Raw genomic sequence first — 12,372 nt, 5'->3', positions numbered from 1 at the left:
CACCGGGCGGTGACACGGCCCCGCCGCGGGGGGGCCCCCGCGGGGCGCACCGGGGCGGCCGCGGCCATGGCGGCGGCGGCGGCGGCGGGATCTACCCCGGCCCCGCTAGGAGGCGCCGCGCCCTGCGGCTGGGTCCGGCGCGGGGATCCCTCCGCCGCGCCCCCGGCCGGGACTACATCCCGTCCTGAGGGGCCGCCGCCGCCGGGGCGGGGGCGCGAGCGGGGCGGGGCACGTGACCGCGGGGGGCGCGCACGTGGCCACGGGGCGGCCCCGGGAGCGCGCGCGGGCCTCGTGCGGCGGCGGCGGCGCCTCAGGGCAGCGCCCGGGCCGCGTCCGGGCCGCCCCCGCGGGCCCCGGGGCAGCCCCGCCCGGCCCGGCCCGGCCCGCTCTTCCACCCCGCCCCGACGGGCCTTCGACCCGGCCTCGAGGGGGCCCGGGCCTGCCGTGCCCGTCCGTCGGAGGTCGCGAGGATGCTGAAGGGTCTGGAGCATCTCCAGACCCTTCAGGAAGGGCTCAGGAATGGCTGAGGGAGATGGGGCTGCTCAGGCTGGAGAGGGGCCTCAGCCCCGGCTGTCCCTGGTTGCAGGAGGTCAGAGCAGGCCCAGGTCTGCTCCAGGCCCAGCAATGATCCCAGAGCCACAGGCAGCGACTGATCCCAGCAATTCCCCTGGCACCAGAGGCAGAGCTGCTGCCCTGGGCAGTGCCCGGCCCTGAGCAAAGGCCAGAGAGGCTGTGCGGTCTCATTCCAGAACAGTCTGGACACAATCCTGTGCCATGTGCTCTGGGCTGGCGCTGCTGGAGCAGGGAGGTGGCACCAGCTGAGCCACTGAGTCCCTCCCAGCCATACTGACTCTGGGCTGTGCCCATCGCAGCCTTGCCCAGGCTGGGGGTCCCAAGCCCAGGGAGGGGAGGAGGCGTCGTGTGAGGCGATGGCCATGCGGGAGCCTCGCTTTGACGCCCTTTGCCCACCTTGCCATGGGCTGGGACAGTGGCACTGATCAGGGAATTCTGTGAGGCCGCACAGGAGCTGTGTGATTTATGCTCTACCCTGTTCCGAAGTCCAAATTCATCACAGAACCACAGAATGTGCTGAGTTGGAAGGTGCCCACCAGGACCATCGAGTCTCCAGCACAGGAATCCCTCTGTGTGCCTTCACATTTTGGGTTAACACCCTGAGAACAGGCCAGCTCCCAAAGGTGGGGCTGTGATCTCTCTGGTGAGCCCTGTGCACGTGTGTTCACACACACCTGTGCAGAGCCACTGGACATCCCATTTTGCAGCAGGAACATTGGATCAGGACAGGACCCCACATGCAGTTCTTCCTTGTGGATCATGACACTGCTCAAGATCTCTTCAACAAACAAGGATGAATTCTAAAAAGCCCTCTAGGAGTGGCAGGGATGGATGGCTTTTGTTACTTCAGAAAGACACAAGCACTAGGAGGAGGAAGTAAAGTGTAATTCCCTCCATCCTCAGTGTTCACACCCTTTCTGGTTCAGTGACACACTGGAGTTCAGTCTCACAATGCTAGAAAGGAAATTTGATTCCTTGCCTGAAGTATAAAAGCAGAGAAAAGTTGTCACCGGTTCTTTAGACTTCATGTAAATTAAGGATCTCCTGCATTCTCAGGTGACTGGTGTCCTGACAATCTGTACATGCTGCTTATCACAATTCACTGAAGCAGTGTTTGTGAAGAATTCAGTGACATTCTATTGTGTTTCTGAGGCTGCTTTGGGACTTTCTGGCTCAGTGGGACATAGAAATCCCCTGCTTGTCACTGCAAGTCACACCTGGGTTTCACTGGGTGCTCCCATGGCGTCTTCACATCAGTGGTCTAAAGAGGAAGTCACAAAATCTTTTACATGGGACTGTAAATTAAAAAACCAGGGAATACACAAAACTTTAAAACCAAAGCTGGTGCTTTGGTGTTAAAGAGCCCTCAGAACTGAGGTACACCTGAGACACGTGTGGAATCTGTCTCAAGGAAGGAAAGTAAAGAGAGCTGGTTTGGTTTTCCTATAAAAACATAATTTTGCCTTCCAAGAGTAGCTATTTTTCCTCTGATGGCACAATTATTGAAGCATGTTATTGAAGTATGTTGGGAAACATTTCAAAATGTTGCTAAGTCAGGACCACATTCAGAATCTCTCAGTTAATTTCGTGGCTGCATGAGCCAGTCTTTTCCCCCGTAAAATACACAGCCCCAAACCTGAGCACCTTCCTATTTCAACACTATTTTATTTGTGCCTTGCCACTGACCACTTTTTAGCCATCACTTAATACAAAAAATACAACAGCTCCAGAAGAACCACCCACAGACCTACTCTAAGGGCTGGATTTGAGTAAGCAGGAGTGTCTGAAGGTTGGAGGAGCTGAGTGTAGTGGGACATGATCATGCAGCTGGAGATAGAAATGATATTTGAGAGATATTTAAGGGAGTGAAGACAGCATGAAGATCTGCGCAAAGGACACAACAGCTCAAACACAGAGGCTTGGAATCGAGAGAGGAGAACTGAACAGGCTGTTGGGCATCATTGCCTGTCCTGAATTCTGGGAGCAAGTCAAGGTATGTAGTAAATTTGTAGCTTGCTGTATATCCTTACCAGAAGACAAGGTAAAATAAAGTTGGGATGGAGATTGAAGAGGATAGAGAGTTCCCCCAGAGCAGCAATATCAAGGAGTTTCCAGCTGGGAACACTCCCAGCCATGATGTTGGTACTCAGTCTATGATTACAGTATGGAAAACCATTTGAGAAAAGTTTAGAAACTGGAATTAGGCATGAGAGGGGATGAAACTAGCCCCAGATAGAAAGGAGGGTGTCGGGAGGCAGAAACACTCAGTGCAGGCAGAGGTTTTTAGTGTAGGGGAGAGAACAGGAGGGAAGGGAGATGTGGCAGCAGAAGCTGGAGCAGAAGGGAGCCACTGCCTGCCTCGGGGTAAAATCTGCAATGACAGGGCTGAGAAAATGGGGAAGGATGAGAGAGGGTGTGAAAGCAGTCCTGAATGATGGACAAGATCTTGTTCTCATTCAGCTCAGGAGGGTTCTCGTGGTGGTTTGTAGTGTGACAGCTGTCAGCAAAGAGCTGGGGAAGAAAGATGAGAATTTACAAAGTTTGTGTGAAAAGATTGATGGTAAAGCTAAAATTCAAACAGTGGGGAAGAAGGAGAAAAAGAGTCTTGATTTTTCTCCTGTGTGTACAGAGTGAACAAAATGAAACCAAAGTTGATGCTAATAGTCTTAATCTACTTTTTCTATTGCAGAAGTGGGTATTGTTTCTCACAATACAGCCTCTGGAAAAATCAGTAATATCACTGCATTGTAAGAGACGAAACACTTCTCACCAGAGGGGAGACAATTAGCACTCCCAAGCTGAATAGGTTTAATTGCACATGCGTTGTGCTGCTGCATCAGGTCAAAACTGTGCCCAGATTCATCCTAGTACTAGCTCAGGAGCACTGTCATGCTTGGGTTTTATTCAAATACAAGATAATTAAGACAACTATTGATGGTTTTACACAGAACATAATTAATGATATAATAATTACAAGTAAGTAAATTAGGACCACTGATCTCACAATGATCTTTAAGACCCACTAAGCCCCCCAGCTCCTGTGCTGCTCAGGCACCTGCCAGCATTGGTGCCAGTTTCTGTTGAACAGTCAGTTCAGGGACAACTTCCCACTTTATTCTCTCTGCTTTGTTGAAATCCCTCTCAATGGCTCCGTTTCCAGATCTAGTTTTGGATTAAAAGGTGCAATTCATTTTTCTCTCTCTGGTTCTAATATACTTCCCCCTGGACAATAACAACCAGTCTATAAGAAAGTTTTTTATTGCCACAATGCCTGGAGAGAGAGGGTAAAATGTGGCAGGAACAGAGGAGGACATGATGCTCAAGGTTGCTGCCCTTGGCCCTAGTTACTCTCTTTGCCCATGTCTCCTGCAGCATGGCACAGGGAGCTAATAAACGTGTTCTAAAGCAAGGAAGAGTTTGATAAGCAGGCCTGGCCCCTGCACAGCCCCTGCTCCTGCTGATCCTGGTATCAGCACTTGCCTCAGCTCTGGAATGCCAGCCACTGAAATCTGTTGCTGAAGTCATCCCTGCACTGAACTCAGCAGGCAATCTGTCACTGAATTCATTTCTGCCAAGATTGCAATCCAGGCTTGTACTTGGGATCCTGACAGGCCCTCAAATAAATATTATTGATTAGTCATCATTATTTTTTACTGTTGATATGCAGAAGGTTGTGGAGCCTTGCAGTTGGATTTCTACATAGTCCACTGGAAAATCTATTTGATTATAGTGTTTATATTGGCAGTGAGGTTCATCTTTATTGCAGGCTGAGGTTAACGTCTCAGATTTTGTCAAAAACCCAAAGCAAAAGTGAAGCTGACTCCCCTGAACCTCAGAACAGACAAATCCTCACCAAAGAGAGCAGCTAGGGATCTGGTTCTGACTCTGGATTCACATCCCAGAACACAAATAAGCCAGGCCTTGGGGTCTGAGTGGCTGTCCCAGCTTCAGCATCCTCCTGGGTCAGAGGGACTGAACTGCTGGGCCTTGTGCCTGACCCCCTAAATCTGCTCAGGGACAGGGAAGTCACAGTGCCAAAGGTGAGTTACCTTCTCCCTGCATTCGACATGCTCCAGCCCTGCTCTGCTCTGATGGGAGCCAGGAAGCAACTGAAGCTCCTGCTCCTGCCAGATGATTGAGTGCTTGCAGACACAGATTCCTGAGGAAGTATAATAGAGAAAGTGCATTAGCAGAGTATTTGTGCCTTCCTAGGAAATGAATATGGATGTAATTAAGAAAAGCTGATTTATGTGGAACTGTAAAGCCAAGGACATAAAATGAAAATTTCTCAGTAAATGTCAAGTCAGTGTTTTGTGGTGGCCAAAACAAGGGAAGGAGAGTATTGCAATGGTATTAAGGAACTGAGAATTAAAATGCCACTATATAAATCCCTAGTACATGAATATTTAAGACATTTTATGGAGTTCCAAGCACCTGATCCTCAAAGATTCTAGAAGTGCTGTTTCCACTATAGTCTGTTACTAACATTTTGAGAACAGCAAAATCACAAGACTTTCTTTTGCTAGGGAAAGCCAAATGGTTTCCACGGTGTTTGTGGTGAAAAGTGTGTGTTTGTAGGTCCCACTAAGGCAGGAAAGCCTGGATGTTCCTAATGCTCCCTGTGCCCATGGGATCCATGGATTACTTCCTTCAGAGGGGCTTCCTGCAAGCAGGTGAGTGCAGACTGAGTCCAGTTTTTCTAATTTCAGGCACTGTTGTGTCTGCTCATGTCCTGATGCCATGGAGCTCTTGGGTTTGTTCCTTTATAGCACTTTTTTTCCTGATAAATCTGTCACCTTTAAGCATAGTGAGAAATGTCACCTATTTACCTGAAACCTGACTGCCCTGTCACATTTCAAACTTTCTGCAGCACACAAAATACTCCTGTACTGTGGCCCTGACTGCTATGTGAAAGCACCTTCCTCCACATGTGATCTCATCAATAAATGAGGGAATTTTACCAGGTAATTTTCATAATTTAAAAAGCAGCCATGGACCTTCTAAGATCTGAACCCTAATTCACAGCAGTCAGGTGATGAATAATTCATACACTGGACTTCAGTTATATATCCCTAAATAAAAATGAGGAAAACATTAACTTCATGAGGCTTAATTTGCATTCCAGCAAATAATCAGCATTATGTAAATTTTCAAAAAATTCTAAACCATCATTATTTGGTCATTAAAAATTTTGTAATTATTTGTAACTTAAAGTAACATTTTTTTCCTATGAAACCTTCAAGTGAGATATAAATAGATAAAACCTATTTACTGCAGATTTCACTGACCCTTAAATCCAGAGATGTATTTCTGTGTACATTATTGCTCTGATTAGTCTGCAGCAAATGAAATTGTACAATTTTCTGAAAAAGTACAGGCAAATGTCACAAAATGTACAGTTCAGTCACTGCAATCCAGTTACATGTGGATTCAAAATCTGCATCTTTTATTATTTGAAAGCAAATTCCATCTGTAGCATTTGCTTTAGACAGTCAGCAAAGAAGAAACTATCAAATCTGTACAGCCCCACTGGAGAACAGAGGACTAGCTCCAAAGCTGTCCACTAGAAAATAACCTTTATTGCATGTTTTGTTGAATTATTTTTATCAATGTGATGACTGTGAAATATAAATTTATCATTTATCTGCAGACTTTCTAAATTATTTCTAACATTACCAACTGCATCTAGTGTGCTAAAGGAATGCAGACAAACATGAGCAAAATAGGCAGCATTTTTAAGATACTTGCTGCCCCAGCCACGAGCAGTTCTTTGGAGCTGCTTCATGACAATGTGTACATGTGCTGAGGGAAAGAAAGAACACTAATTAGTATCTATTTAAATTAATATCTACAAACCACAGAACAAAGACAGGACACATTCCAGGGTTTTATTGTCCTTGTTCGTCTTTATTTCAAAATTATCCTTAGCTTCTGCTGAATTCTGATTCATTTCCAAATGCAAAAGATCATTTAGCTTTGTGTTCTTTATTAAGACAATTATTCTTACAAAAATAGAAAAGCATTAGCCTTTATTAATTTTTAGTTTAACATACAGTCCATTTCTGTCGGAAGGAGCATTCTGGGCTGCAGAACGTTTGATTTATTGTTGATGGTGTTTAATTGTTAGGTCATAGCAGGTCTTCTGGCCACCACACAAATGATCAAGCTTTTGCCATTATGTGTTTAAATCTACACAGACATCAGAAAATATTTGTCTAGCAAAATTACTTTAGGATGAACTCTTAGGTTGTAGCAAATAAGGTCAAGAGCCCCTTTAGGAAGGAGACAATTTCGTTGCCTCCCAGTTTGGATTCTCCATAGACACGGTCCACAAAGGAGATGGGAACCTGTTGAAACAAGCAAAATTGGTTTTGAGGCTCAAAACCGAAACCATCAGAAATTCTGGAAACAAAAGAGGGGCCTTTGAGTTGGAGCTTGTTCAGGCATGGGGAGGAGGCAAGCTCCAGGCTGGCTCCTTTGTGGCAGTGCTCACCAGGGCCTGCAGTGGTGCCCCACAGCTGGGGAGCGTGGAATGACTTGGTTTATCACCTTTCAAGCTGATCCAAAGACATCACTCATGGCTGGATGATCCACCCAGGCAGAGCAAACCAACAGCTCACAGAGCGTGCAGCACTTCCTTGTCAGCCAAACTCAGAGCCTTTGTGTCAGTGCCTCAGGAAGCACAGATCTGCCCCCAGCACAGAACAGCTCAACCTCACCCTGGCTGGGAGATGACTTCAGAACACGACAGTGCCTATTGTACAAGACCTGTTTTTATCAGTCTTTGGCCATTTTAGAGATTATTTGGAGCATTTACGGGCATTTGACACATTAATTCTGGTTTCCTTCACAAAGTGACATTGTCCAGATGAACTCACTGCTCATGAGATGTTGGGAACGTTCTGCTTTCACTCCTCTGAGCACACACAAGGGACATGTGACAGAACATTCTGCCAACCCTGTGTGAGAATATTCAACCATTTCCATAATGTTTGTCTGCAAAACTGAAATACTTCAGGAACTAAAATAAAGAACTGCAATTGTAATAGGCACTAAAAAATTGGCTTGGTGTTTTGCTGGCAGTGTCAACCAGAAATCATCTGGCAAGAGGAACACACAAATCCCCAGCCCTCTGCACGTGTGCCAGAGGGTCTCTCACAATTCCAGCAGGTCAGGCCAAGACAGAAAAGAGCCCAGGACAAGAAGATGGGAGGAAGATGCCCAAAAAGGCAGGCAGAAAGACTCAGCAATGACTCTGCTGTCTTAGCAGTGTCACCTTGCTGATCCCAGTGACAATCCTGGCAACTCCACACAGCTGATCTGCAGGAAATGGGCAGAAGTCACTGAGTGACTGGAGCCAGGGCAGCATGGCACCAGTGGCACTTCCTGACCAGGATGAAGGATAGTTAGTATCTCCTCTAATGAGGGGACTCCAGTGTTACTCGTCAGCACAGGAATTGAGCACTGAGCTGTTCCTGGGCTTCTGCCTTCCTTGCACAAGAGGTTCCCTCACTGGTCTCACAGGCTCTATTCCATGTGCTGGAGGACACTGCACACCTGGTGAAGTACAGCAGAACAGGACAGATGTGTGCCCAACTCTTCAGGTACAGCCTGTGTGAGTTCTCATCAGCCATTATTCCTTTCAAACTGGCACAGCTCAATCTCAATTCTCAACTTTGCTGAAGAAATATTTTTCCTGGGATGCTGTTCCACAAGCAAAAAAAGTGGGAGAAAAGAGCTGCTTTGTTGTGAGGAAATGCTCTACCCTGTGTCGATGCAGAAATGCCACATGTCAAGTTTAGAGAGAGAAGGACAAGCACCACAATTCTCTGACAATTCATAGTCCTGGAAACGAGGACGAAGAACTGGCTCTAAGATTCTCCTGCAGAGAGATTCCCAGTGAAGCATCTTTAAAGATGCAGCAAGAGCAATTCAATGAAATAAAAAGGCAGCAGACTGCTGGAGATAGAGAATCTAACAATTGTATGGAGTTTTTTCATTGACTGTAGGCAGCACATTCAAGGAGTTTAGAAGCAGAAAGTTGTGAGAGCTGAAAAGTTGGAAAATAACAAGGCAATAGTTGACAGAGAACAAATCTGAAATAGAATCAGGCTGCTGGAAAAATGAAATAATTTGTAAAGACTTGAGTAGAGATGTCTGTACAATAGGAAGCAGGGAAGAAAAGGCTCAGAGCAGCTTTGTGGTGTATTTTGACTTCTTTCCCTCCTTTGAAGAACCTTGTAAAATTGTGTGCTGCAAAAGGAATGGCAACAGGAAGAGGGGAATAAATAACTGCACTTCAGGTCTGGCATTCTGGAAAAACAGAACTCTACACATGTAATTTCTTTGTATTAATTTAAAATCTTGGTTGCTTCCTGAAGTACCCAGAAGTCAGCAATGTGTGTCCCCTGGAAGGGAAGCACAGTGTACCCATCCCAGCTTGCCCCATACCTCTCCAACGGTGAATCCCAGCTGCCGAGCCCGGACAATCATCTCCATCTGGAAGACATATCCTTTAGAAACACACTTCTCCATCAGCTTCTGTAAGACTTCTTTCCTGTACAACCTGTAAATAATTCCAAAGGAAATAAAGCCTGAAGCCCAGTTTCTGGAATTTAGAAATCCAGACAGAGTGTAGGAATCTGAACTGCAATCACTCAGCTCATTACTATTTATAAACTCTCTGACGAGGTCATGGGAGCAGCAGTTCTTGCAATCTAATCCACCGCTCCTTCCACCCTTTCCAAACAGATTTCACAGTCCACAGTAAAGAACGTCTCTTCTTACTCCAGTTCCTTGGCCAGCAGTTTCTTAATTTCCAATAAACTTTAGGAATTGCAAACCAGACCCTACCTGAAACTCCCTGTTAGATCTGATGCCCCCGGTCTCAGCAAGACCTGAGTCAGGAAATTGGCTCCGCGACTGTGAAAGAAAACATGGATGTCAGAGTTGTGTAGTACATGAAGATGGGCACTTACTCCAGCCATGAAAAACCAGGAACAATCCAGATCCACCTCCAGATCAGACTGCAACACGGCTTGTGCTGCAGATTCTTTGTGGGATAAACAAACATGAACATCTGCCTGTTGTCTGGGAGGGACAGGAGCATTCCAGCTGTGCAGGCTGAGGGTGTCCCTCACACCTGCCAGGGCTCAGCCTCAGCCTGTTCCCTGGATGCTGGAACTGGATGTCTGTCCCAACCTGAGGCCACTGTTCCAACCCCTTTCCCCAGCCCAGCTGTGTCATTCCAGTCCTTGGTGGATTGGAACCAAAGAACTGCCAGTGGTGGGTGCTCCTGGTATTCAGTGTGACTGCAGTGCCCAGCAGGCACAGCACTTCTGGGGACTGAGGAGTTCAGCTTACAGGGATGGAGTACTTGGAATTATTATTTACAAGTAACAAATTTCTGGGTGAAGAGCTGAAAAGTACTAACCTGATTAACTTTCTTTTCAAATCCCAGCCATACACTCCTCCGTTTCCTTTATATCTTGTTCCAGATACAATGTCAAAATCACCTTCTTTCTGCTTTCTATAAACAATTGGTTGTATCAGAAAAACTGGAAGAATGTTTCAAAGTTCAAATTCCAAAGTAAGAACAATCACTCTTTCAGTACAAAATCTATATTTTATAAACTTCTGGACAAATAAGAAGAGAGGAAAGCAATAGTTAGGGTGGCTGTGAGCATTATTCAAACATCTGTTAATTGTTCTCTTATAAAGAGCTACTTCAGGGAATCTAATAATTATCTTTTACCCACTGTGGCATAGAATTCCATAGACTGCCTCATAAATAATTTATCAAGATCAACATTCATACTATAATTGGCACCTACCTGATAAACTCTGGAATGAATTTTGGCTGAAATGAAAGAAAGACAGATCAGAAAAAAGGGCAGGGGTAAAACAACAGCAAGCACTGAACAGTGAATTCCAGCAGACTGTAGCAGAGTAGAAGACATGCAGCCTTACATGGTGGGAGAGGTCAGCATCCATGATAACGATGAAATCCCCGGTGGCAAACTTCATTCCATGAATGTAAGCAGTGCCTGATGGACACAGAAACAACTGCCCTCACTCTTTGAACACAGAAATGCACAGAGAAACTTCACCTGAGGATGGGCCACTACTGGAAATGTCATTTACAAAGCACCACCTGCACTCAGGAGCCTCAGGAACCAGACTGGGCTCCAAACCATCACCAATCCTTCACCCCCATCCTGGGCTCAGGGCAGCGCCGAGGATCCGCTCTGAGCTTCTGGGAAACGTTTTAGAAACACACTGGGATTTTTATGTGCATTTTTAAAGCTTGTTTGTTTACAAACAACTTGATGAAAATGCGTTTCTGCTTTTGGGCTTTACTGTGATTTTTTCTGGACCTTTATACACTGAATCAATCAAAGTATACAGCAGATTCTTTTATTTGCATTTACTAATCAGAGTTAATAAGGACTTACCCAGGCCTAACTTCTTTGCTCTGGGTCTCAGAAGCTACAGGAGATATAAAAAACACATAAATGACTTGACATACAGTTTTAAAAAAGACTCTGAAATTTCCTATATATATTTTTTCTTAAAACAATCTTCATAAGTGCAACTTAGTCCAAAAAATACTTAAAAAAACTTGGCATTTATGGAGTAACAGATTGGAAAAGTATCTGACTGCCACTAAGTAAATGACAGCATCTTGTATATAACTGAAGGTTATGCAGTAATATATTACATAGATAAAAAAACTAAATAAAAAATTCCTTTTTTCGAGGAATGTAATGAGACAGATTAAAAATAAATCCTAAGCCCAGCCCAGCTTTCATCTTTCCAATGTCCTTACTTCTGCAGTCAATTAAAATGAAATTAAATCTTATCCAAACCCCATCTTTCCCTGAGGCCTACACCAAGCACAGCAACACTCACAGTCATTGCTCAGGAGCACACAGCAATGCACCGAGGACTGACAAGGTTTTGCAAAGAATTCATGATCTTGCATATTTGCTCAGAATGAACTATCCTGAGCTTACACTTGTCTAAAGTGGTGTACAACAACTTAAGGATGGGAAGAAAGGGCAGAATCCAGGGAATCCATCCCAGCTCTCAAGGACTTACAGTACTTTCCGATACAAAAAAATAGAAAAAAAAATTACTGAATGCACAACTCACTATTTTATCTGATCCATATATTTTTTCCAGCTGCTGAGCAACTTCCTGTGTCCCATCCGGGCTTCCATCATCTATGATGATAATTTCGAAGTCGATCCCACTGAAACGAGAATGATTTCCCAATGAGCGGGCGGGCTGCCCAGGGCGGGTTGGAGTGCCCATCCCTGGAGGTGTCCCAGGAAGGGCCGGAGGTGGCACTCGGTGCCCGGGACAAGAAGGTGGGGATGGGGCACGGCTTCATGGGACTCGATGTTCTGGGAGGGATTTCCAACGCAGTGACGGGTGGCTCGCTGCGGGTCAGGGACACCCGTGTGCGCACGGATGGCGTCCCTGCCCCCCGCACGCGTGCCGCCCCCGGGTCACCCCACGGCCGGGCATTCCCCAGCCCCGCAGGCACAGCTGTCACTGCGCAGCCCCGCCCGCACCCGCACCGGCAGCGCTCATCCCGTTCCGGCCCCGGGCTGCGCCCCGGCCCCGGCGGTGTCCCCGGTACCTGTCGCTGAAGGTGCGCACCAGCAGCCACACGACGAGGGGCAGGTTGTCGCGCTCGTTGTAGGTGGGCAGCAGCACGGAGACGCGGCCGGGGCCCCGCGCCGCCATGGCGGCAGTGACGCGGCGCGCGCCGGAAGCGGCGGGGCCGGCGGC

At 46.6% G+C, this 12,372-nt stretch overlaps 1 protein-coding gene across 1 annotated transcript; it reads right to left on the bottom strand.

The window, feature by feature from the left end:
* Positions 1-6,459: 6,459 nt before the first annotated feature.
* On the bottom strand, positions 6,460-12,359 carry DPM1 (dolichyl-phosphate mannosyltransferase subunit 1, catalytic). Its single transcript, XM_059862455.1, has 9 exons — positions 12,221-12,359; positions 11,728-11,827; positions 11,028-11,061; positions 10,543-10,619; positions 10,407-10,432; positions 10,007-10,102; positions 9,427-9,495; positions 9,025-9,139; positions 6,460-6,920 (listed from the first exon to the last, which is right to left on the bottom strand). Exons 1-9 carry the CDS (start codon positions 12,325-12,327, stop codon positions 6,816-6,818), a joined length of 729 nt encoding a protein of 242 aa, XP_059718438.1. The 5' UTR covers positions 12,328-12,359; the 3' UTR covers positions 6,460-6,815.
* Between the last annotated feature and the right edge of the window lie 13 nt (positions 12,360-12,372).

This window comes from Haemorhous mexicanus, chromosome 18, assembly GCF_027477595.1.
Source record: "Haemorhous mexicanus isolate bHaeMex1 chromosome 18, bHaeMex1.pri, whole genome shotgun sequence".
NCBI classification, from domain to species: domain Eukaryota; kingdom Metazoa; phylum Chordata; class Aves; order Passeriformes; family Fringillidae; genus Haemorhous; species Haemorhous mexicanus.
This window is presented reverse-complemented; position numbering and strand designations above follow the sequence as displayed.